Source organism: Colossoma macropomum, unplaced genomic scaffold (assembly GCF_904425465.1).
Source record: "Colossoma macropomum unplaced genomic scaffold, Colossoma_macropomum, whole genome shotgun sequence".
Classification (NCBI taxonomy): Eukaryota; Metazoa; Chordata; class Actinopteri; order Characiformes; family Serrasalmidae; genus Colossoma; species Colossoma macropomum.
The window spans coordinates 51372737-51399781 of NW_023494789.1; the positions used below are offsets into that span (position 1 = coordinate 51372737).

Genomic DNA, 27045 nt, shown 5'->3' on the forward strand with positions numbered 1-27045 from the left:
CATTACATCATTAAAAAAAATCTTTTATGAAGAAAACTTATTAAAAAAATAAGAAAAATGAACAGAAACTAAAATTCTAAATTATTTTCTGCCCCCAGGTTCATATTTCACAGTTCATAGCTAATGGTCAATCAGTAAAGTACTCTTTAAAACTATTGAAGTATAAAATTAAAAGCAGCTGATGTTACCAGTTATCAGATTGTGTAGCTGCTTGAATTCAGGTTCGTATTGATCACTTCATAACACACAGACTGCAACAGAAAAACTGAGAGACAGACAGAGAGGGACACAGAGAGAGAGTGGTACCTGCAGTGGACCACTATCGGGCCGGCGTCTGGAGGGTTGAGGAACTTGACCTGGCGGACGAAGCCGAGCAGGCCGGTGGCGTAGCAGGGGACGCCGTGATCGGGCCAGCTGGTGAAATGAAACTGTCGGATCTCGCGGATCTCGTGATGCCCCTTCTGTGAGGAAGAGAGTTTATTAGTCACTGAAACCAAAGTGTTCACATATTATCCTTCAGCATCACGAGGTCCAAAATGACAGCTGGAGCTGAAAGCAAGGATTCATAAAGCTGAACTATACATGATTATTTAATTAAAACTGAAAGAAGTGTCATTACTGAGTGAGCAGAACAACAACAGGCTAAAATATGGTGAGCGTGCGCTGCTCCGAGTCGCCCTGTAAAGCCTGAAATGATCATTTAAAGTCAGAGGTGTTGAGTTTTTCACACCACGTCGTACGTCTTTATGCATTAACCTCACACACAGACTCAAAAAGAAGGTCCGGCTCAATGTTTGGATCTCAAATGATCTCAAAATCACATACTGATGAAGATGTGATGACAATAGTAGATAATTCACTCACAACCTCTGAAGACGCTCCTTCACCAAGTTTAGACTGAGTTCTCTTTGAATTCTCTTTTAATCATCATATTCACCCAGTCAGGGAAGGAGGACGAAGCACAACCCACGCTACAGAATGTTCCACACATTGCATGCAGTTACACATTTCCACCAGAGAGGTCTCCAAATCCCCGAAACTGACATAGTGTGGCTTAAATATTTATATTTACATACTATCGTCTTCTTTTTGGCCATAATGTGTGCTTGTTTGAGTCTCAGGTAAGGTGTGGTTTGCTTGTAGACCCAAGGAAAAGCCTTAAAACTTCACCTGCTTACAGAAACCAGCAGACGTGGCAATGCATAAATGTAAAAGGGGTCAATTAGGACTCTTACAGTTGATCCAATCTTTGGAAAAAGGCTTTCAAAAATGCCAACGTGGCTAACAGTAAATGTAGTCTAATGGGCAGCAGTTAGCTTGATCTCATTTCCATCCTGGTAATGAGTCACTATTACCTTTAATGCGCTATTAGATATGCTAAAGCTACCGCTACGTAAGGTATCCTCTTCTTTTCACGCAGGATTTGAACCGGCGACTTTAAAGCCGAGCTGCTGCTGAAACTGGCAGGAGCACTTGAGGGTGCAGTGGCTCTTCCTGAACGGTGAGAGCTCTTTTACAGCGCACACACACAGCGAGCTACGAGCGAGAGATCCTTCTCCCTCACACCTCCTCTCCTCCGCATTAATGCTAAGCTAAGCTTTTAATTACGATTTGGGCTTGAGCGCCGCGTAATCCATGCCTGGAGGTGCTGATACCGTGAAGTGCGGACCCACGTAGAGGCTTAATACAGAGTGTGTGTGTGTGTGTGTGTGTGTGTGTGTGTGTGTGTGTGTGTGTTTAAGAGTGTGTGTGTGTGTGAGGACGGTGCAGTAACTGAGCCTCTATAGAAGGTAACTGAAAGTCTCCTGAGCACTTCCAGCCAAAACAGTGGATTCTCACTTACAGCATAAACACACACAGGAATACACACTTTAGACACTGCAGTTAGCTTTTGTCTCTGAAGCTGAACATTAAAGAGCCCATATCCTGCATTTTATCACATTTATGACTACTTTTATGTACTAAAAATAGCCATAATTCATGTCTCCATGACCATTTTCCAAACTCTCTTCATCCCTTTGAATTTTCTTACTGTGCCTTTAAAACTGATATATGTAAATTGGCTCTGTTCTGATTGGCTGCCTCATTCGAAAAGCAGTCAGTGTGAATGGGTGGGGCCTAAACTGTTGGCTACACTCTTAAAAAAAGATGATTCTGCAAGGGTTGTTTACTAAAAAAAAAGGTTCTATAAAGAACCATGAACACTCAAAGAACCCTTTGCATGAATAAAGGGTTCTTTGCATCATAAGAAGGTTCTATATTGAACCATCTAGAGCACAGTCTCCATCAATCTGAAGAACCATTTTAGCATCCAAAAGGGTTCTTCTACTGTTACGAGTACCATTTTGGGTGCTACATAGAACCTTTTTTAAAAAGGTTCTATATAGAACCCTGTACAACACATTCTACAACTTTTCATGATGCAAAGAACCCTTTATTTATGCAAAGTGTTCTGAGTGTTCATGGTTTTTTATAGACAAAACAATCTCATTTACATATCTCCTTCTATTCAGCCTACAGCAATTTAGCCCCGCCCACTCAAGTTGTAGGGAGTGTTTCAGCTTGGACTGCTTTTTGAAAGAACCACACACACACACCCACACACACACCCACCCACACACACACACACACATATATGATTTTCAAAATTATAGCAGTTTTTAGTAGCAGTATGTCAAGATTTTGATTTAGTATCTTGAAAAATGACATTTTAACAATTAATAATTACATTTATCACAATTAATAATCACATAATAATTTACAAAATTGTGGGAAAGTGCCATTACTTTAAAATATGTAGTCATTCTTTTGAGAAGATAAGTCATTCTTTTTAGATTCTAAGTCAGTATTTTGAGAATTATAATTATTTTTAAATTCTATGTCAAAATGTTGAGAGAATTTGAGTTTATTAAAGTGTAATAGTTCAGTGTAATAACTCCACCGAATTTTCAACATTTTTGCATAATTCAGTGTTGAGATGTAATCAAAGAGATTCAGAGTGGTTTGGTGTGAAACGGTTCAGATGTCTTTACAGTGGTGGTGATAGGAACCAGGGGTCGCCATGACTACAACACAAATATAGACATTTTATTTACTATCCAGAACCACCAGTGAACCTACACGAGTCTTCTGAGTCTATATGGAATGTTGATGATGAAGTTGATGAAGTTTTCTTTGGGGATTTTTTAGCCTTAGAACACCCTTCCTGTATCCCTCCACCATGAATGGATTACACTGCATTCCAAATTATTATGCAAATGATATTTTTCTCTGATTTTCCTAAATGGTCGATGCAAATGACAGTCAGTATAATTTTAAAGTGATCAACCGAGTATAAATCGGATTTTACTGAACAAACCTCCCAATGATAACAGTATTTTTTTCAAAAATAAAAAAACTCAAAGAGCACTGTTCCAAATTATTATGCACAACAGTTTCAAAACATTTTACAGGTTGTAAAGAACTGAAAATGGTCATTTGTTGAATTTGCAGCATTAAAAGGTTACATTTACTGAAATCAAAAGCTATTTCAATCAAAAACAAATTAACAGGCCAAGTTACATTTTAACATAGGACCCCTTCTTTGATATTCACAATTCTTGCATCCATTGAACTTGTGAGTTTTTGGAGAGTTTCTGTTTGAATTTCTGTGCAGGATGTCAGAACAGCCTCCCAGAGCTGCTATTTTGATGTGAAGGGACTCCCACCCTCATAGATCTTTTGCTTGAGGATACTCCAAAGGTTCTCAATAGGGTTGAGGTCAGGGGAGGATGGTGGCCACACCATGTTTCTCTCCTTTTATGCCCACAGCAGCCAATGACACAGAGGTATTCTTTGCAGCATGAGATGGTGCATTGTCATGCATGAAGATGATTTTGCCACGGTTCTTCTTTTCGTACCATGGAAGAAAGTGGTCAGTCAGAAACTCTACATACGAGGTCATTTTCACACTCTCCCCATGATTCCGGCCCAAAACATGACTCCGCCACCTCCTTGCTGACGTCGCAGCCTTGTTGGGACATGGTGGCCATCCACCAACCATCCACTACTCCATCCATCTGGACCATCCAGGGTTGCACGGCACTCATCAGTAAACAAGACTGTTTGAAAATTAGTCTTCATGTATGTCTGGGCCCACTGCAACCGTTTCTGCTTGCGAGCACTGGTCAGGGGTGGCCGAATAGTAGGTTTATGCACAACTCCAAGCCTCCGGAGGATCCTACACCTTGAGGTTCGTGGGACTCCAGAGGCACCAGCAGCTTCAAATACCTGTTTGCTGCTTTGTAATGGCATTTTAGCAGCTGCTCTCTTACTCTGATGAATTTGTCTGGCAGAAACCTTCCTCATATATCTGCACAAACCCGTCTGTGCTCTGAATCAGCCACAAATCTGATCACGCTTAAGTTTTCATGAAATATCTAATGTTTTCATACCCTGTCCAAGGCATTGCACTATTTGACGCTTTTCGGAGAGAGATCCTTTTTCTTTCCCATATTGCTTGAAACCTGTGGCCTGCTTAATAATGTGGAACGTCCTTCTTAAGTAGTTTTCCTTTAATTGGGCTCACCTGGCAAACTAATTATCACAGGTGTCTGAGATTGATTTCAGTGATCCAAAGAGCCCTGAGACACAATACCGTCCATGAGTTTAATTGAAAAACAAAAAATTGAATCTTTATGACACTTAAATCCAATTTGCATAATAATTTGGAACATGGTGTAAATAAAATGATTAAAATGTGTTTTAGAGCAAAAACCTTCTCACAAAACTACCGTAAAACAATGTCTCAGGCATTTCATGTAGTAACTTTCTGTGAGGGAGCTTTTAGAGGTGGACATCTGGTTCCTATCACCACCACTGTGAACAGTTCTGACTCAGTAAGTTTCTCTAGAACAGAGCGTTTCACACCAAACCACTCTGAACGACTCTGTTTACATTTTAATCGTTTATTTATGCAGAAAATTGGAAAAATCAACAAAGTTCCTCTTTAAGTTAGCAGTTCAGCTCTCGGTCTCTGGGGGAACTACAGCCCCCTCAGCACCCCCAGTCCCCGCCCTCGACGGCCTGCTATTAAAGCTAATGTGAAACATGCAGCTTTTGTCTTCAGCGGTCTCGAAACAGAAAGAGGTGTGGAGAGGAGAACGAGAGCACACTTCACTCCGTTCTCCTTCACACGCGCAGAAAAGAGCTGTTTTAAAAAGACAGCCGCCTCACGAGACAGATGGATCGAGCGCTTTTGTGCAACTTTGCTGACGGCACGCTGTTCCCCACTCAAGGCTTAGTGCTTCTAAAAGCCTCCCGAAGCCTAATTTCTCCATCTATCAAAGCTTCCCTCGCCTTCTACATCTGTTCCACTTAGATTACAGCGTTTTACAATGAAACGCCACCCGCCGCAACACACCGCCACCCGCGGCCCCACGCTTCTGTTTGTGTTCTGCCTTCGCAGCGAAAGAGGAGAGCTTACATTAAGCTCACACTAAAAAAATCACTGTTAGGAAGTTGAGATCATGGTTTTCTGCCATTTCGTTTCATGTGCAAAGTGAACGGATCTCACATCAAGCTGGTGGTGAAACAAACACAGACACATTACGAGACAAAAAGGGGAGGATGAGAGGATGAGAGGATGAGAGGAGTGTAAACGAGTGCGCTACCTTCTGGACAGTGAAGGTGCGGATGACGTATTCAGCCAGAGGCTCCGTCTCGATCAGAGTCACTTTGATGTCGCCATAAACCTCCGTCTCGTCAGGCCAGTAGCGCACACACTTCACCTGAGTGGACAAATACGCACAGATATCAGGGCTGAGATAAATCACAATATTAATCAGAAATTGGACCCTGAAGAGAGACTTTTCCTATTTTTAAAGCAGCTACAGTGGAGCCCAAACATCTAAGGCCACAAATGAAAATGCTTCTACTTTTCTAATTTAAAGAAATGATTTCGTTACAAATGCTATCATCAGCATAACAATCTGAATGAAAAGTAGAATTTTTGAAATGTAAAAATGAATTTTTGGAATTTCTTAGTATTTGGTACGCAATTTAAAAAGATGGTTCTTTTGTAAATAGAAAGGTTCTATACAGAACCATGAACATTTAAAGAACTCTTTGTATGATAAAAGGGTTCTCTGCAACGTGAAATAATTCTTCAGATTGATGGAGAATGTGTTGTATATGGTTCTATAAGGCATCAAAAAACATTCTGCTATTGTTACTATGTCCAGCTTATACAGTCTTGAAAAAGATGGTTCTTTGAAGGTTCATTAATAAAGAAAATGGTTCTGTATAGATCCATGAACACTCAAAGAACCCTTTGCATTATTAAAGGGTTCTTTGCACCAAGAAAGGGTTCTTCAGATTGATTGAGATTGATGCTGTTCTTCTCCTACATGGCCTGCTGTTAGTGTGTGTGTGTGTGTGTGTGTGTGTGTGTGGACAACATGGACAGGCTGCTGACTGGCTACAGCTGCTAAAGGAGAACCCTACGCTGGACACTTGTGATATTTTAAACATCTGGTATTTTTACATAAATTGTTATGGCTTTATTGATTTAAACAAATATAATGTGGTGGTTCAGCAGACCACTGAGCAACAAACACATCAACACCACGCAAGGGATAATAATGGCCATCCTGCCTTTAATTGTGCTCCAAATGGTCCGAAGATTCTCCAAATGATCAATCTAGATGGATTGGGAAGGTGGAGAAATGAAGCCAGCACGGCTGAGCAAACACTCTTCATAAAAACATGTATTTACTGGTCCATTAAAAAACAATGTAATTCACGTAAATTATATACTCTATAATTATATAAATTATACATAGATGGAGACTATTTTGTGTAAATACGTTTTCTTGTTAATCAGTTTTTGTGTCTCTATTGTCCCAAAATCTAATAAGAAATACAAATAATGAAACTGTGTCCTAGTAATGCTCTGGAGGTGGTGCTACACTGTGAGATATTGGGACTGGTATTGATCCACGGCTATATCTCACAGTTATCTCCCTCTTGTGTATTATTGCATATTTATTAGCAAGCTGTTTACTTCACCAGGGTATATTTTGGTTTGTCCATCTGAATTTACATGACCAAATAAGGTTATTATTTAGTAACTGCATGAAATAAATGTACATTTTTATTTTATTTTTTTAAAGCTCCCCTCTAATTAACAGAACATGTGTTTTATGATACACATATTGCTATATGCTTACAATTTACTGCTGAAAGCCAAAAATCTTAGACGTTCTTTGTATTATTTTATAAAAAATAATTTTTACAGAGCAGATCACTGAAGAGACGCCATCTGTTTATAGTTTATAGCCCAGATTTGTGGAAAAATGAGTCGACTTTCAGTAGAAAAAAAAAGCGTCTTCTATTATAAGGGTTTAAAATGACATTACCCGTCTATTTGACTGGAAAGAAGACAGTTACAGCTCTCATACGACCCCCACCTTTTGAATGTAGCTTATGAAATATGAGAGTTATGAAGAATATGACGAAGTGCGTTTTGGAACCACCGGTGGTCTCAAGGAGTTGAAAAGGTTAAAATTAAATTAGTGCTCAGTCAGTTCTCTTTCCCAACAAGGCGATTACCTCTTTTAAAGCACTGTCATCAGCCTACTTGTCAATCACAGCCAATATCTGATCAGTCTAAACAAATATATTACTATTATTATTATTATTATTATTATTATTATCAATTTTTAAATCCATTAATCACCTAATGATAATAACGCATGATAAAAATGAATTCAGTGTTTACACTTGACCAAATTGATCTATCACTCAGGATATATTTGGTGTCTAATGTTTGTCTCTTTTAGCTTTGCACTGGAGCTACGAGGCTAATGCTGATGTCGATATGTTTATATATCATCAATTAGCATCATACCTAAATGATCATACACTCACCACAAACTGTGTGGAGTATCTCTGAAGACTTAATTATGTGGTTTCTGATGCTGTTTGACTCACCGGTATAAACATATATAAACATGGACTAAAGTCCACTAGCATAGCTAGCAACAGTAGTTGTAAGTAATTTTTATAAATAACAGTATTTTATTCGATAGTGGTGGGTGATATAGCAAAAATGTAGTATCACGATACCTCAAGAAGGTTTTATGATACATGATATGTTATCACGATAAGCTGCAACAGACGAAGTAGCGGCGCATTAAAAAAATACTATGAATTCAACATTTCACAATCTGTGCTGCACTAAATCCAAAAAATCAGGACTAATTGTGTTTTCTCTGTAATCAAACACAGTTAGGAAGTGTTTTTAAGTACTGATGATATCCACGATGTCCCAATAACGATAAATATTATCATATCACCCAGCCTTAGCATTCAACTATTCTTGTAGTTTAAGTCTTTACTCATGATAACATTTTACACTCACAAGTACAGCAATACATTTACAGTGACACACACACACATTAAATTAGACCTTAACCAGCTCAGGCTGGGTCCCAATTTCACAACACTGACTACACTCACTCAAAAAAAGCCATTTTCAGAGCCATCGTTATCAAAAAAAGCAACGCTGATGACATTTGGAAACACAAAGCGCTCTGATGAGAGAATCGGCCACCTGTCAGAAGCAGTGTTATCTCTGAATTAACACCCAGAGTGGGCAAGGTCCAGTGGAGCGGAACGCAAAACAGCGGTCAATTATGCGCGCTGTCACAGCAGATAGCTCAAGTTATGAATACTGCGTTGCCTTTACACGCCAAATAGAGTCTGCAGCTCAAACAGACAATTAACGGATTCTTACTTAATGAAAGTTAATTAGCTTTCTGAAAAAATGCACAAATATGCTGTGATTATTATTCAGAAGCAAGTATAAAAACATACGCAGAGGCAAATTTAATCTCCCAATTCCAAACATCTAGTACACCGGATACATTTTTTTCTAGCTCTATAGCAGCAGGTACATCACCACACTCACTTATGGGTTCCTACAGAACTCTGGCTCTATATTAACCCCTCAAATCTCAGTCTTATTATACACCAAGGCTTGTTATTCAGTAAATACAGGCAACGCAAACTGGCTGAGCTACTCTCAGCTTATAGAAGTGTGTAGTAAAACTTGCCGGTGTGTTTTTATCCATCAAATACCTGGTTGGTGACTTGGAGGGTGAGTCAAACACAACTGGATCAGTGACGGTGATTCTTTAAACTACACATGCTCAGTCTTGGTCCTGGAGATCGTAGACCCTGGACTGTTCAGATCCAGCACACCTGGTTCTAATTGTCTGATGCTTCTAACAGGCTCCGTCACCATCCGTTTCTTCCCCCGGGCCATCAGGCTGCTGAACAGCCAGGAGTGCTGGTGAATCGGTCTATAGGCCTGTTACTGCACCTCTGAGTCATCATCATCATCTCCACGGACAATCCACACCTCATCCACATCAACAGACTCACTCTGATCTCACTGTAACTTCAATCCAGCAAATCTATACTTACACATATAGACTGACATCTTCTATCTATATCTTGTATAATCTAGAAGATTCTATATCAGTATTCTATCCCCTGTGAACCTGTATCTCATTTATTATCTACCTCAGACTCAGTAACTGCACATACAGCAATGTGTACAACTGTACATATCATAGTTTTATTCATAACTTATTACTGTAGAACTACATTGGAAATAGTGCAATACTAGTGTATATTGTGTATATGCGTGTGTCTTTAGAGTCTGTGTTTATATATTTCTTTTTTCTTCTTATATATATTTTTTTTGTATTTAAATTTTACAAGGGGGCAACGCACCGAAGATTTTCACTGACCTTGCACCTGTGTAAAAGTGATGTGACAATAAATGTGATTTGATTTGATTTTGACACTACTGGGTGGTAGATGTCCAGGACCAGGACTAAACACACCTACTTTGAAGCATTTGCTCATTATAGATATGGTAATGTAAACTGCTGTACATACTTTTTGTTGAATAAATAATAAAAGTCTTTATTTATTGTTATGATTCGAAGATCAGCTCATATTTTAGGAACATATCTAATCTAGAACAGCATCAGCAACTACATTTTCAACAAAATCATTTTATATCAGGCCAAGCCACTGCCTTCCTCTGAGCAGTCTGGATTCTTTGTCCTTGTTTAATTTCCAAATAAAAGACTGTGTGCATTGAAAATCTGTTAAGGAGATTAAAAACTAGTTAGACCTTGCATGCAGGACAAAAGTCTGGGTGGTCCGAGGGTGGGCCAGCAGTGGCGTAGTCAGCAGGGTGCACAGCAAACACAAAATAGTCCAGTGCTTACTTTGTTTTGTTATTTTGGTGGCAATAAATGTGCTTTTTTAATGTTCTTTTTGCTGGACACTGAGTATTACACAGTTGTATGCTAACATTTAAACACTCATTCTTAAATGACCGATTTTATTGATTTATATAAGTGAAAATAAGCAGAATTGTGGCCAAGGGGTGGCCAGAGGTGGCCACACCCATCCTAGAATGAAGCATGGCTGCCTTTCTGGCTACCCCAGTTGTAATATAAGATCAATTACAATACGAGTGATAATATACACTGATCAGGCATAACATGATGACCACCTCCTTGTTTCTTCGCTCATTGTCCATTTTATCAGAATAGTCCACCAACCAAAAATATCCAGCCAACAGCGTCCTGTGGGCAGCATCCTGTGACCACTGACGAAGGACTAGAGGATGACCAACACAAACTGTGCAGCAGCAGATGAGCTATCGTCTCTGACTTTACATCTACAGGGTGGACTGACAGGGTAGGAGTGTCTAATAGAGTGGACAGTGAGTGGACACAGTGTTTAAAAACTCCAGCAGCACTGCTGTGTCTGATCCACTCAGACCAGCACAACACACACTAACACACCACCACCACGTCAGTGTTACTGCAGTGCTGAGAATGATCCACCACCCAAATAGTACCTGCTCTGTGAGGGTCCATGGGGGTCCTGACCACTGAAGAACAGGGTAAAAGGGGGCTAACAAAGTATCAGAGAAACAGATGGACTACAGTCTGTAACTGTAGAACTACAAAGTGCACCTATATAGTAAGTGGAGCTGATAAAATGGACAATGAGCGTAGAAACAAGGAGGTGGTCATAATGTTATGCCTGATCTGTGTAAGAGGAAGTTATAATAGGAAAATAAGATCGACCATCATTAACCATCATCAGTCAGCCATCATTAATAAAGCATCAAATGCCTTTTATGGTGAAAATCTGCCATCAGAGTATTTACCAATCAGTTGTAAGAGTCTGAACACAGTATTTAATAATGTAATAGACTAATTTTCTGAGCAAACAGGTGAGTGAATGTGTGCTGGGTCCTCCAGCTGCTCTGTGAGCTACTCTGTGAAGGAGGCTCTGTGATGGTGAATAAGCTCACTGTTATGCTAACTAACTACTTTTTTACATGCTTGTGTTGTAGGTCCTCTTATGCAGTGCTGTCTGCTGAGCTTCTAATCATTAGACTCTGTATCAGCCGCAGAGAGGGAGCCTACTTGAATAACTTCTTTGGTCTGTCTAAATAAGATGTTTTCCTTATAAACTGTGCTCTGAAATAATGATGCAATTCTCACATAGCAACAACTGTCTGGCCCACTTGTGGGCCACATCCTTGGGTTTGCTCTGGTCCTGTTTACAGCTGGGTCCTCAGCTCAGATCTGGCCCTCACATCGTAAAGTGAGTAGAACTAATGGATGTGGCCCAAATCTGGCCCAACTATACTGTTGATCCACAACATTCATGCCAGAACTGGTCCGCCAATATAGACACAGGGCCAAACAGCATGACATTGTCCAGGATCTGGACCTATTCTGGTCTGCATGCCTAACATCTGCCCAGTAGTCAACCAACACTCACGTATGAAAGCCAGAATTGGCCCAAAACTGTCTGCAGTCTGCGATTTACTTGATTCAAACACATAATTTCATCATGCATGTGTTCTTGTGTAAAGGATGGACAGGTTTTACCCCTTACATGGCAAAAGTTTTATTACACACTTCTATAATCTAAGAATAGCTCAGTTTGCATTAAAGTCCCTGTAAATACTGAATAATAAGACTTAGCTTGTAATAAGCCTGAGATTTTAAGGGGTTAATGTAAATTACATTATTTACCACTTAACTCCTTGTTATGTCAAAAATGCTGAAAGACTGAATATAACACCCCAAATTACCTTTGGATGTTGAATTAATAATATTTAAATTGACACTGTTTAAGTTATTATTGCATACAGAATAACAAAATTATTAAGACAAATGATTCCAGACTTTTGGAAACGGTACCGTACGTGCTGTGAGACGACTATGTCTGTGTGTCTGTTTGTCCGTCTGTCTGTGTAAAAAGCTGTTCATTGACTTTAACAAAAACTCCTTCAGGGCTCTGCAGTGTTCTCAAACCTTTGGAACGCTGCCCTGTAAGAACACGTCTAAAAGAATCAACCCATCACTGTTTATGCCATTTTAGTAAAGCAACACTATTTTATTTAGTTTTATTTAGTATATCATTATACTAGCAGCAGGTTTATAACTTTGAATCTCACATGGGCTGTAAGAATCTTACATAATCTTTTCAACTTTTTTTAACACCTTTCCCCAAATAAACACCATGTGCTATTGTGTTTCGCCATCGCTCTTTATTATACCCCACGGCCTTGTCGGAGCAGATCTACACTCACCTGCAAACAAGGTGTGACACCTCACAGTGTATCACCCCAATAAAATCTCTGGCCACCCTGTTCTAAAAGTTCTAGCTACAACACTGAAAAGAAGTTAACACAGCCTTTGCAGAGAGCACAATTAAATATGACACTTCTCTGCTAATTTTAGTGCATAATTTCTGTTTATTAAAATCTGTTTATTTGCTGAGTTTAACATATTGGAAAAAATGAACCATAACATATAAAGTGTGCAATATCTTGTGCTCAGGCTGCAACTTTTGCTTTATTTATTTTTGCAATGTGCTAATTTCAGCAAATAAACAGCAAGTGTGCAGAAGTGTCTCTCTGTAGAGGACGTGTAACTTATTTACACTTAGAAAATCAACAACACTGGGATCTGTCCAGGGCGCCCAGACATTTGGGTGCTCTGTAGTTCTCATGCAAGCATATATCAAATTAATGTGGCGTGTTATTTATAAGTAGTAATAAACATCCTTCATTAGTAATACTGCTTAATTTCCAGTATTCAGTCTTCAGACTGAGCAGGTTAAAGATACTCTTAAAAAAGATGGTTCTTCAAGGGTTCTTTAGTAAAGAAAGTGGTTCTATATAGAACCATGAACATCCAAAGAAACTTTTGCATGATTAAAGGGTTCTTTACGTCATGAAAAGCGTTCTTCAGATTGATGGAGAATGTGCTATGGACAGCTCTAAATATAATCTTTTTGAAAAGGGTTCTGTGAAGCACCAAAAAAGGGTTCTGCTATTGTGACAACGTCAAGCCTGTAACCTTTTTGGTGCTACATAGAGCCCTTTTCAAAAAGGTTCTATATAGCACCATTTACAGCACATTCTCCATCAATTCTTCCATGATGGAAAGAACCATTTAGTCATGCAAAGGGTTCTTTGAGTGCGCATGGTTTTATATAGAACCACTTTCTTTAGAATCCCTTGAAGAACCAGCTCAGAAATGCATATTGTGACATAATGTGGCAGAACCTCTCATAATACTAAATATCATTATTTTGCCGACCTACACGCTTAAAAAAGATATTTCTTTCAAGGGTTCTTTAGTAAAGAAAGTGGTTCTATATAGAACCATAAGCATCCAAAAAAACTTTTTGCATGATTAAAGGGTTCTTTGCATCTTGAAAGTCTTCTTTAGATTGATGCAGAATGTGCTGTAGACAGTTCTATACAGAACCTTTTTGTGACAATGTCAAGCCTGTAACCCTTTCGGTGCTATATAGAACCCTTTTCAAAAAGGTACTACATAGCACCATCTACAGCATGTTCTCCATCAATTCGAAAGAACCACTTCACCATGCAAAAAACTGTTTAATCATACAAAGCATTCTTCGCGTGTTCATGGTTCTATATAGAACCATTTTCTTTGCTAAAGAACCCTTGAAGAACCAGCTCAGAAAAGTATATTGAGACATAATGTGGCACAATTTATCTCACAGTGCTAAATATCATTATATTGCCCTCCCGACAAGGCTTCTACACACTTAACAATGGTTCTTCAAGGGTTCTTAAGTAAAGAAAGTGGTTCTATGTAGAACCATGAACATCCAAAAACCATTTGCATGATTCAAGGGTTCTTTACGTCGTAAAAGTGTTCTTCAGATTGATGGAGAATGTGCTGTGGACAGTTCTTTTTAATCTTTTTGAAAAGGGTTCTGTGAAGCACTAAAAAGGGTTCTGCTATTGTGACGATATCAAGCCTATAACCTTTTTGGTGCTACATAGAGCCCTCTTCAAAAAGGTTCTATATAGCACCATTTACAGCACATTCTCCATCAATCTGAAGAATTCTTCCATGATGCAAAGAACGATTTAATCATACAAAGGGTTAAAAAAGATGTTTCTTCAACGGTTCTTTAGTAAAGAAAGTGGTTCTATGTAGAACCATGAACATCCAAAAAACTATTTGCATGATTCAAGGGTTCTTCATATCGTAAAAGTGTTCTTCAGATTGGTGGAGAGTGTGCTGTGGACAGTTCTATATAGAATCTTTCTGAAAGGGGTTCTATGAAGCACCAAAAAGGGTTCTGCTATTATGACAATGACAATATTGTGACAATACATAGAACCCTTTTCAAAAAGGTTTTAAATAGCACCATCTACAGCACATTCTCCACCAATTTGAAGAACCACTTCACCATGCAAAGAACCATTTAGTCATGCAAAGGGTTCTTGGAGTGTTCATGGTTCTATATAGAACCATTTTCTTTATTAAAGAACCCTTGAAGAACCACCTTTGTTAAGAGTGACGTCTATGATATTTGTGACTTGTTCTCTGTTCTATCAATAGAGCTTCACACACAGAGAATGGAAAACAAAATGAAAATAAGAGTCTTTTTAAATTCTGTAATAAACACATGAAAGCTCACCCTGCCCACTTCCACCAGGTTGGTTACCATGACGATGCTGGCGGAGTTCTCTTGCCAAATCATCCGCCAGAAATCTCTCACCGTCTCCTGCATGGGTCCTACGGGAGGATAGAAAAGGGACAAATTTAGCACCATATCAAACCATCTCCATCCCCCTACGCCCACCGCCAATTAGACAGGAGACTGAGCGCGTCTGTATGGCTGCAGGAAGCTGCTTCTTTTGGCTCTTAGCTGCTCGTCCTTGTCTGAATGCGGCTTTCAGAGAGTTTCTGTAAAATCTGCTTTAATTACCTTGCGTAGCGATGTAATGCCTCGGCCGGTGGTAACCCTGCGGAGCAGAAGAAAAGAAGGAGGTCACGTTACCCACAATGCCTTCGCGTTATGAATAAGGATCGAGGAGTTCAGGTTTATTAGAACAAAATCTCTCTGTTAGTGGTGGCTTTTTATTTCACAGGGACATTTTTACATTCCTGCATAACTCAAACATGACTTCAAACACTCTATCCATCTCCTGATAACTGTAACATCTACACCGATCAGGCATAACATTATGACCATCCTTGTTTCTACACTCATTGTCCATTTTATCAGCTCCACTTACTTTATAGGTGCACTTTGTAGTTCTACAGTTACAGACTGTAGTCCATCTGTTTCTCTGATACTTTGTTAGCCCCCTTTTACCCTGTTCTTCAGTGGTCAGGACCCCCATGGACCCTCACAGAGCAGGTACTATTTGGGTGGTGGATCATTCTCAGCACTGCAGTAACACTGACGTGGTGGTGGTGTGTTAGTGTGTGTTGTGCTGGTCTGAGTGGATCAGACACAGCAGTGCTGCTGGAGTTTTTAAACACTGTGTCCACTCACTGTCCACTCTATTAGATGCACCTGCATTGTTGGTCCACCCTGTAGATGTAAAGCCAGAGACAATAGCTCATCTGCTGCTGCACAGTTTGTGTTGGTCATCCTCTAGTCTTTCATCAGTGGTCACAGGACGCTGCCCACAGGACGCTGTTGGCTGGATGTTTTTGGTTGGTGGACTATTCTCAGTCCAGCAGCGACACTGAGGTGTTTAAAAACTCCAGCAGCACTGCTGTGTCTGATCCACTCAGACCAGCACAACACACACTAACACACCACCACCACGTCAGTGTTACTGCAGTGCTGAGAATGATCCACCACCCAAATAGTACCTGCTCTGTGAGGGTCCATGGGGGTCCTGACCACTGAAGAACAGGGTAAAAGGGGGCTAACAAAGTATCAGAGAAACAGATGGACTACAGTCTGTAACTGTAGAACTACAAAGTGCACCTATATAGTAAGTGGAGCTGATAAAATGGACAATGAGCATAGAAACAAGGTCATAATGTTATGCCTGATCTGTGTATATATTGTACACCTGAGAATTATAGTTCTTTAAGGGTTCTTCAGTAAAGACAATGTTGCTATATAGAACTTTAAACACACAAAGAACCATTTGCATGCTTAAAGTGTTCTTTGCATGGTGAAATGGTTCTTCAGACTGATGGAGAATGTGCTGTAGATGGTTCTAAACAGCACCTTTTTAAAAGGATTCTACAGAGCACCAAGAAGAGTTCTTCTATTGTCACAAGCTTGACATGGTAACAATAGAAGAACCCTTTATGGTGTTATACAGAAGATCTTCAAGAACCATATATACAAAACATACAAAAACGATTTCACCATGCAGAGAACTATTTAAGCATGCAAATGGTTCGGTAACACTTTACTGTAGGGTGCTGTTCATAAGGCTACATGACACTTACATAAGCTTGTCATGACAACTGACATAGCCCTACGTAAATGTTTATAAACGCTTATTCCAATAGGCGACATCTGTCATAAACACTACTTTAGCTAACTTTGATCAAAACCGGCAAATGTAACCTTTATAATGAATGACGCCTATTGGAATAAGTATATATAAACACTTATGTAGGGTTATGTCATCTGATATGACAAGATTATGTAGGTGTCATGTCAGCCTTATGGATAGTACCCTACAGTAAAGTGTTACCAAGGGTTCTTTGAGTGTTCATGGTTCTACATAGAACCACTGCCTTTACTAAAGATTCCATACTGTGCAAAAGCACATGGTTTAAAGCCATTTGTCTGGGCAATATGTATGTTTGGGCCAGTAAAAACATCAAGAAAGCATTAGAATAAATTTAGTAAAAGCAATGCAGATTCATACTGGATTAAAATCACAGATCTCGTCTGTAATCACTCAGATCACAGCAGCTCCCCAGATGAAACTAATCCAGCTCTAACAGTTCTAATCTACTTCACGCCTTATATCAAATAAACACAAAATAAACTCATGATTGACAACCATGACTGAAGTACACTATATGGATAAAGGTATTGGGACACACCTCTTAATCAGTGAATTCAGGTGTTTCATTCAGTCTCTTTGCCACAGGTGTTTAAAATCAAGAACCCAGCCACGCAGCCTGCCTTCACACACATCAGTGAGAGAATTTTAAAGAGCTCACTGAACTCGAGTGTGGTGCTGTAATAGGATGGTGCCACTGTTCAAACAAGTCAGTCTGCAAAATTTCCCCCTCCTAGATTTTCCACGACCAGCTGTGACTGTATTATTGAAAAGTGGCAGCGTTTAGGAACCACAGCAGCTCAGGAATGAAATGTCAGACTATGTAAAGTAACAGAGCGGGTCGCCGAGTGTTGAGGAGCACAGAGGATAAAAAACACCAGCACTCTGCTGATCAATAACTGCCGAGTTCAAACCTCCTCCGGCATCAACATCAGCACAAAAAATGCGTCGAGAGCTTCATGGCAGGATTTGCATGGTTGAGCAGCTGCATGCAGGCCTTACATCACCAAGCACAACGACAAGCATCGGATGGAGTGGAGTAAAGCTCCACCACTGGACTCTGGAGCAGTGGGAACGCTTCTCTGTCTGTCAGTCTGACGGACGGGTCTGGGTTTGGCGAATGCCAGGAGAACGTTACCTGCCTGACTGCACTGTGCCAGCTGTAGAGTTTGGTGGAGGAGGGATGATGATATGGGGCTGTTTTTCAGGGGTTGGTCTAGAACTCTTAGTTCCAGTGAAGGGAAATCTTAATGACTCAGCACCAAGACATTCTGGACAACTGTGCACTTCCAACTTTGTGGGAACAGTTTGGGGAAGAACCTTTCCTGTTCCAGCATGACTGAGCCCCAGTGCACAAAGCAGCTCCATAAAGCCTGACTGGGTGAGTTTGGTGTGGAAGAACTTGATTGACCCTCACAGAGCCCTGACCTCAACCCCATCAACACCTTTGGGATGAACTAGAATGGAGATTGTGAGCCGGGCCCTCTCGTCCAGCAACAGTGTCTGACCTCACAAATGCTCTTCTGGATGAATGGACAAAAATTCCCACAGACTCTCCAACATCTTGTAGAAGCTTCCCAGAAGAGTGGAAGCTGTTAGAGCTCCATATTAATGCCCATGGATTTAGAATGGGATTCATAAAAGCTCCTGTAGGTGTGATGTGCAGGTGTCCCAATACTTTTGTCCACATAGTGTATGTTTGTATTAGTTTAAGCAAATGCAGTCTGTACACTAGCTAAAAGATTCACATGGATAACTCACATCTATTTTCAATTCATGGCTGAATGATGGCATTTATATAAATTTAAATGAGACGCCAGATGACTTTAGAGCGCAGAAGAAAAATGCGGTATGCCCAGAGAGTAACTGCTAAACCGCAAAACAATTATTTTAGTATATTCAGATATTAAACAATTTGTGCTTCTCTCAAATCTGCTTTATTATCTTGTGTAGCGATGAAGCCTCGGCTGGTTTAACTTTTAATTTACCATTAAATATCCAAACAATGTAAAGGGCAGGTTGCATTAGTAAATAATATAAAAAAATTAATAATTTAATGGGTAAATATGTAAATATGTGTAAATATATAGTCTATATATATATCAGTTATGTACAGTGGTATTTGGTGCTACAATGCAATCATTACATTCATCGTTATATAATTACATATTCCAAAATAGGCAATTTACCAACGTTATTACAACATAATTTAATTCAATATCGAATTACATGTGATTACTACATATTAATCTACACTAAATAAATACCTGATACTTACCATACTGTAAACTAAAGTGCTGCCCATTTAGCTTTGCTTGAGGCTCTCTGAGACCATTACAGCGTTACGGGAATTACATAGTCCTTCATAACGTTCTGCCTCAGTCACATCTAAATGTCACTCGCTCTGACTCTCCACAGCGTTTGAGCCAGAGGGAAACACATTAACGATCACCGTCGCTCAGCTCGCTCACACAAGAACACATCGGTCAGTGTTACGAGTGAATCCACTGCACCACAGAGCCGGTAATCGTTTTATTAGCTGCAGTGATGCAGAGCGACGTGATTATAGATCCGGCGGCGAAAGCAATCGCTTGCATCTGTGTGGCACCGAGCGCGATGTATTTATGCCTATTCGCCTCCATAGTGTAATAGGCTACAATCATATCGACAGCATCATTATAGGGCTTAGATGGGCTTTTTATACAGAGTGACAGTGTGTAGAGTAGATACAGCGCACGGGCTAAGAAAAAATGCGCAAATATACAAGCAGTCATGTTCCTGAGTGCAGGCCTGACTCTGTCAGGGTTTGGAAGAGTGAGTGGGCAGATACAGTACTGCGCAAATGTTAAAGACCACGCTTCATTCAGTTTTTACCCACTGAGTATTTTTCAGGAGACATTTGTGATGAGATTAGATATAAGGAGAAAGTGAAAAAGTGCACACTCAGGCCCAATCACACTTCACCCCTCGCCCCTACCACTGAGCCCTTAGCCCTCTGTTTTGCATATTCATGTCTAGGGGTAGGGTGTCCCAGTTCTTGTTGAGATAGAGGGGTAGGGTGAAGTGTTGGGGCTACATGGCCCTCCAAACGGAGGTTTTTCAGAGACTCCAAACAGAGAGTTATGAGTAAAGACAGAAAAAACGGCAAGATGGCGAACAAGAGACCAAAGAAACATGCAAATATGAGAATTTTCTCTGTTAAAAATTACAATAACCATTGTTTTATCTTAGTTTAATGTTGTTTCAGTGTATTATGGTCGTTTTCTTCATAACAAGCATAAAAAATCGCTAATAGCATGCTAATGTCTTGGTAGCTAGCTGGCTAACTTTCTTGTTCCACCTTAAATAGTCCAGCAGTTCTGACGCCTGAAGCGCCAGAATGTAACTGCTGCTCCATTTAAGGTGGAACAGGGAAAATTTGAACAAGAAGCTGGTGAATAACTGACTTCAGCTTCATATTACTGAAGAATTAGGGGTGGGTGATAATAAATAATTGCCCCCCTCTTTGAAGGCATATGAGTCCCTAAATGTAACTAAAGCCCCGCAGTGAGGAGCTGAACTTTACCCTCCTCTGCTGTCACTGCAGACTGGCAGGGTCGCCTACAGAGCAGCGCTGGTAGCTGTTAATGAAGTGATGCTGTTTTTATTTGAGGGTCCCATTTCAGAGGGAAGATTTCAACCACTACCCTGTAACTCAGTTCCAAGGAGTTAGGGTGACACTCGAAAACAAGGGGTAGGGGTAAAAATAAGAAATGGGATTGGGCCTTAAGAAAGATGGTTCTTCAAGGGTTATCAAGTAAGGAAAATGGTTCTATATGGAACACTTTACATGATTAACATTTCTTTGCATCGTGAAAGGGTTATATAAAGAACATTTAGCACATTCACCATCAATCTAAATAACATTTTAATGATGCAAAGAACCATTTAATCATGCAAAGCGTTGTTTAAGTGTTCATGGCTCTATATAGAACCATTTTCCTTACTAAAGAACCCTTGGACAACCATCATATTTAAGAATGTGGTTCCTAACAACCACCTGGAAGGCCTGGTAGACCCCAAAACTGCCCCCATCAGATAAACAGCACTTAAAGCTTTCATCTCTGAGAGAGAGGAGAAAATCAAGCTGATCAGATCTGAAAACATCCACAGGTGTTTCTGTCCATCCTTCCACTGTGAGAAGACGACTCAGCGCTGTGGGTCTGAAAGGATGTGTAGCTGTCAAGAAGAACCTCACTGAGAAAAGGAGACGGACACATCAAACAAAGAAGCTGAACGATGGACTGACCACCCCAGAGTCCAGACCTCAACACCACTGAATGTGTTGATTACTTCAGAAAATGATCAACCAGCTTCTAAGACTGAACTTTGGAGGTGAGTCTGCAGATTCTTTGAGGAACTGAAAGTGAGTCTCCTGAACAGAATGGAAGCTGGAATAAAGGGAGAGAGTGACTCTCTGACTCACACAGCTGAGAGTAGATTTAGCTGGTGAGGCTTCTGTGTTGTTTTCTGCTTTTTCCTGATAGTAAAAAATGTATAACGTGTACTTAATGACTATTTCACATCATTCATAGGAATCTTGGCACATACAGAATATAGTTTTAATAAAAATAAATATTTAGAATGCTTCATACTTGAAAAGTGATAAGATTATCTTAAACGATGGGCTTAAAGTTTAATTACACACTTCTATAATCTAAAAATAGCTCAGCTAGTTTGCATTAAAGTCCCTGTAGTTACTGAATAATAAGCATTAGTATGTAATAAGCCTGAGATTTTAAGGGGTTAATGTAAATTACATTATGTATCATTTAATAACCCTCTTGTTATTCCCAAATTGCTTGAAATACTAAACAAAACACCTAAAAGCACTTTGGGATATCAAGGTAATAATATTTCAATTTATACTATTTATGTCGTATTAAACAGTGTTTAATAATAGTGTTTTAGAAAGAATAACAAAATTATTAAGACAAATGATTCCAGATTTTTAAACGGTACCGTACGTGCTGTGAGACGACCATGTCTGTGTGTCTGTTTGTCTGTCTGTCTGAGTAAAAAGCTGTTCATTGACTGTAACAAAAACTCCTTCAGGGCTCTGCAGTGTTCTCAAACCTTTGGAACGCTGCCCTGTAAGAACACGTCTAATTACACTCACGCTGTGTTTATTACTCTGTGGCTCTCGTCTTTCGTCTTTAACTGTAATGTTATTACAGTTACACTGTGCAGCGATGACCTCTTAGCTAATCACCTCACAAAGCCAGCTGCTCCACAGCTCAGTCTGATCACATAAATGAGTAATATTTAGGTACATAATGTTTGGTCAATGTTGAAAAAGATGGTCTTTCAAGGGTTCTTTAGTAAAGACAATCATTCTATATGGAACCATGAACACTCAAAGAACACTTTATATGTTTTAATTGTTCCTAGCCTAGTGAAACAGTTCTTCAGAGTGATGGAGAATGTGCTGTAAATGGTTACATATAGAACCTTTTTGAAAGGTGTTCTGTATAGCACCACAAAGGGTTTTTCTATCGTTATAATGTCAATAACAATAATAATATAACAATAAATATATATATATATATATATATATATATATATATATATATATATATATATATATATATAACAATAATCTTTTTCAAAAAGATTTCATATAGAGCCATATAAAGCACACTCTCCATCAATCTGAAGAACCATTTCACCATTCAAACATGCAAATGGACAGAAACCATTGTCTTCACTAATGAACCTTTGAAGAACCATCTTTTTAAGGAGTGTATATTGTGGGCTCACAATAACCTACTTAGAAAGAAGAGAAAGAATAAGATTCCCCTGGTCTTCCTCAAGTTTCTTGCAACCAATGAATTCATTTCTACTCTACACTGTTCTGGTGAGTGACGAACGAAATATCATTAATTACACTCTTAAAAAAGGTGGTTCTTTTAGGGTTCGAACACTCATAGAATCCTTTGCATGATCAAAGGGCTCTTGCATCATGAAAGGGTTCTTCAGAATGTGTTGAATATGGTTCTACATAAGACCTTTTTGAAAAGGGTTCTGTTTAGCACCCAAAAGGGTTCTTCTATCGTTACAATGTCAAGCTTGTAATGATAGGAGAACCCTTTTGTGTTCTATAAAGAGCCCTTTTCAAAAAGATTCTATATAGAACCATCTATAGCACATTTCCCCATCAATCTGAGGAACCCTTTCATCATGCAGCCATGCAGAAATCATGAGTGAGTATTTCCCTGTATGATTTTATTATCATTAATATCTGGACAGTCTGCAGACGATGTGTTTGCAGTTAGATGTAAGTGGTGAGTTGCTAACAGCCTGAAGTGTTTACAAACGGCTCGAAAGTGTTCAAGAGGTTTTACTGCACAGTTATATTTTAACACATACGAAATGCTGAAATATAACAGATTAAAAGCTCTTTCACTTTTTTACTTGCAGGAACCGCACTTTTAATTGTGCATTCTGATGGTCAAAATGACAGTATTCAACCTTCACGTTGTGTTTCAGGTCCTGCGGATCCCAAAAGAACATATTTAACATTGTTTTATCATCTTAGTGATGTTCCCTCTGTTATGAGGATGACTAATAAATAAGAGTTTGGCTTGTTTCAGAGTCTTCTACAGAAAATTATGTGCATTTTCCATCATAATATAATGTTCAGTCTGGGTTTTGATTAGATCAAAAGAAGGAAAATATTTTGAAGGATAAAAAAGACTTCTTATTATATTTAATAAACTTAATAGGATATTTTATTTTTATACTCGCAGCATTAGAATCTCTGGAACACAAAGGAAAACTCTTTTTAACATGTGGGTTAATATTTTGAATGAAGAAAAAAAAAACAACTCTACTCCACTTGAACTTTACTCAGTCAGTTATACTCTCTGCCCCTTAATCCATATAAAGTGTTTTATAAACATTAGAAATAAGTAATAGGAGGGTTATTACATACTAAGGCTTATTATCCAGTAACTACAGGGACTTCAGTGCAAACTGGCTGAGCTTTTTTAGATTACTGAAGTGTGTAATAAGACTTTGGGCCCACTGGGGGGCTTTGGACATTTAAGGGGTCAACAATAACTTGCTTATTGTGTAATTTCACATCACCTGTCCCAGCAAGTTTCACTCTCAGGATCATATTAACAGTTAGATGCTAACAGTATTGCGGTTATGTAAGATTTTAGGTTATACATCGTGTACATTAGTCGCGAAAGCTCCATACTCACGTCTATGTAGTTGGCGTTGATGTAGTCTGAGTGGGGGTCTCCCTCCAGGGCCTGCAGCCGGACTCGAGTGTGATCATCTGTGGGGTCAAATATTCATAGAAGAGCCAGTCTAAAGTTACACTTACACTTTACAGGACATCATGCACTGATAAAGCCCACGGAACCGAAGAAAATCAGAATCATTTGTCCCGCTCCCGCCCGCAACCAAAACGTTTTGTCCCACTCCCGCCCGCAACCAAAACGTTTTGTCCCACTCCCGCCCGTGCAGTTGCATCAAAGTAAACTGACATCCAATATCCGACACAGTCTATTCACATTACTCTCCGCTGAAATAACAGGTCAGTCATGGTCATCAGGCTCACTGTGAAGTAACTTTACCAAACACTGTTTACTCTCAGTAAACACAAAGCAGGAATTTAATAACAGACCGGTTAGTTTCGGTGTTTTGCTGGGCAGCTGTGGCCGTCGGACTGAAGGCCCTCTGCTGTCTATGTGAGCTACGAGAATCTGCGTGTTTTCTGTGTTATTCTGTGTGTGTCTATATATATAGTGCTCGTTCTACTTTATTTAGGCTGTTCACTAATTGGTGGGATTTTTCTTCATGCATGCTTCGGCCCACTCCCGCGTGCAGTGGGCTGGGTGTCCAGGAATCTACGCGAGTGCAGACCTCTACTGTGGAGGACCCTCTATCGGCCCTCAGATAAACAGAGAATTTTATAAGCCTCCACTGTATTTGTTAAGAGGTTTTTATGATGTTGTTGTCAATAAAATTAGGAACTGGTTAACTGGAACTGGACTTTCTAGCTAACTGGATATTTGTGGATTGAGATGTTCAACATTAGCACATTTACATGCAGCCTAATAATCCATTAATAATCCGACTAACAGCTCAATCGGAAAAGAATACGTCCATGTAAACACCTCGATCAGAATAGTCTAGTCTGATTGAGGCCATTCGGAATACAATTTCTACCCGACTGAACGAGGTAGGGTAATCCTGTAAATAATCAGTTAAATAGAAGAATAATATCCGTGTAAACGTCTGTATCTGATTACATTCCCTATCGGAAAGTTTAAGTCCGTTCTGATCATGTTCGTCGCGTCATAGTGAAAGTTTATACCGTTCAACATGGCGGAGCAGAAACTGGTCTGCAGAGGAGACGAAGTTTATGCTCTGATCTTCAAAAGACGGCGGTGGGACGGACGTCCAGCTTATGTGTCTCAGAACACGACGTCTTCCTCTCGGCCTTCTTTAATAAGGACATGTGAAGGACGTTTTCCTGAGTCTGACATCATTTTAAAGTGATTAAAAACACAAGCACTGCTCACTGCTGCTCATCTCACTCTGACTGGACTCACGTGATGCTGGTTGTTATGGTAACGTCTACAATAAGCGCTTCTCTACGCATGCGCGTCAAATTCAGATTACTTGTAGTGAGCATGTAAATGGAGATGTGCCAACAGATTGTTGAGTACAGTGCATATAAACACCTCAGTCTGAATCTATAATTGGAATGTATTCAGTCGGATTGGCGAAAATCTTTGCATGTAAATACAGCCAGTGTCTAATGTGATTATCTAGTACAGAGGATGAGGAAGACGATCAAATATCAAACTTAATCAAATGAAAAGAAGTTTTTCACATCTCACTGTTGGGATTGGTGGAGTGTAATAAGTTCTGAGGCACTGGAGGTTTGAACAGATGAACATCTGATTTGCTAGAAAGATCAACAGCATCAGATGTTTTAACACTGCTAGCTACGAAATATCATAGCTAATATCATTAGTTAACATTAGATAATATCTTAGCCTAACTTATTTTAGGTTCACAACTGGACCTTAAAACCACTGCTGTACCTTTGAGGGAACATTTACACTGTTTGTACCTTAATGAATGAAAAACGTACCTGAACAGAACCTTTATTACTAACAGTGTAGCTGCTGTAGCACAGCTAAAGTTACTCTACACTCAAACAAATAAATCTCTGTATGAACTTAATTTGATTACACCACACATTTCCTTTCAATCACATAAAGTCAGTATACACACTGTTACCTTAATATAATATTCAACTGTTGAAAGAACAAAACAGGAACATTTCCATTCAATTTGTTTGGGTTTAATTAGAATGAAATGCTCTTTAGATCAAAATAAACAGTTTTTACTCATTGAAATGTACAAACATTCACACTTCAAAACAAGTTGCTTCTTCAAGGGTTCTTTAGTAAAGACAATAGTTCTATATAGAACCATGAACACTCAAAGAACTGCTCCATTAAAAGGTTCTTCAGCTTGATAGAGAATGTGCAGTAGATGGTTCTGTATAGAACCTTTTTGAAAAGGGTTCTATATAGCACCAAAGAGGTTGTGGTGTGACAAGCTTGACACTGTAACAATAACAGAGCCCTTTTTGAACCCTCAATATAGAACGCTTTTAGAACCATATACAGCACATTTTTAATCAGTCTGAAGAACCATTTCACCAATGCAAATGCAATGCAAAGAAGCCTTGAATCATGCAAATCGTTATTATGAGTGTTTTTAAGGGTTCTATACAGAACCATTGTCTGTAGGTGGGCACTATAATAGCAATATCCAGCATTATGAGATAAATTGTGCCACATTATGTTATAATATGCTTTTCTATGCCTATTATGGATGTCACTGCTGTTGGAACAAAACCTTGTATCTCCACTGTTTTCAGTTTTTGACAAAATTTGGAGATAGCCATTGTCCTTTACATTGTGTGTAAGTTTCATGATGAATGGACCAAAAGAAACGGCATAAAATTACTTGAAAAAATGTCGGGTTCCATTGACCTACATGATGAGTAAGGTATGTTTTTTCCTTCTCCTGTAAAGTTACCATTTTGAAGGTTTTGCTCC

General features: G+C 39.3%; 1 protein-coding gene across 1 annotated transcript in view; it reads right to left on the bottom strand.

Annotated features, from left to right (window-relative positions):
• Nucleotides 1–27045, bottom strand: part of ptprt (protein tyrosine phosphatase receptor type T) — a 464808-nt gene that overhangs the window by 40978 nt on the left and 396785 nt on the right. Inside the window, exons 21-25 of the mRNA XM_036571590.1 lie at nucleotides 24160–24236; nucleotides 15352–15388; nucleotides 15061–15158; nucleotides 5652–5768; nucleotides 307–461 (exon numbers count right to left, since the gene is read on the bottom strand). Of these exons, the coding sequence (XP_036427483.1) occupies nucleotides 307–461; nucleotides 5652–5768; nucleotides 15061–15158; nucleotides 15352–15388; nucleotides 24160–24236 (484 nt within the window). The remainder of the gene's footprint in view (nucleotides 1–306; nucleotides 462–5651; nucleotides 5769–15060; nucleotides 15159–15351; nucleotides 15389–24159; nucleotides 24237–27045) is intronic.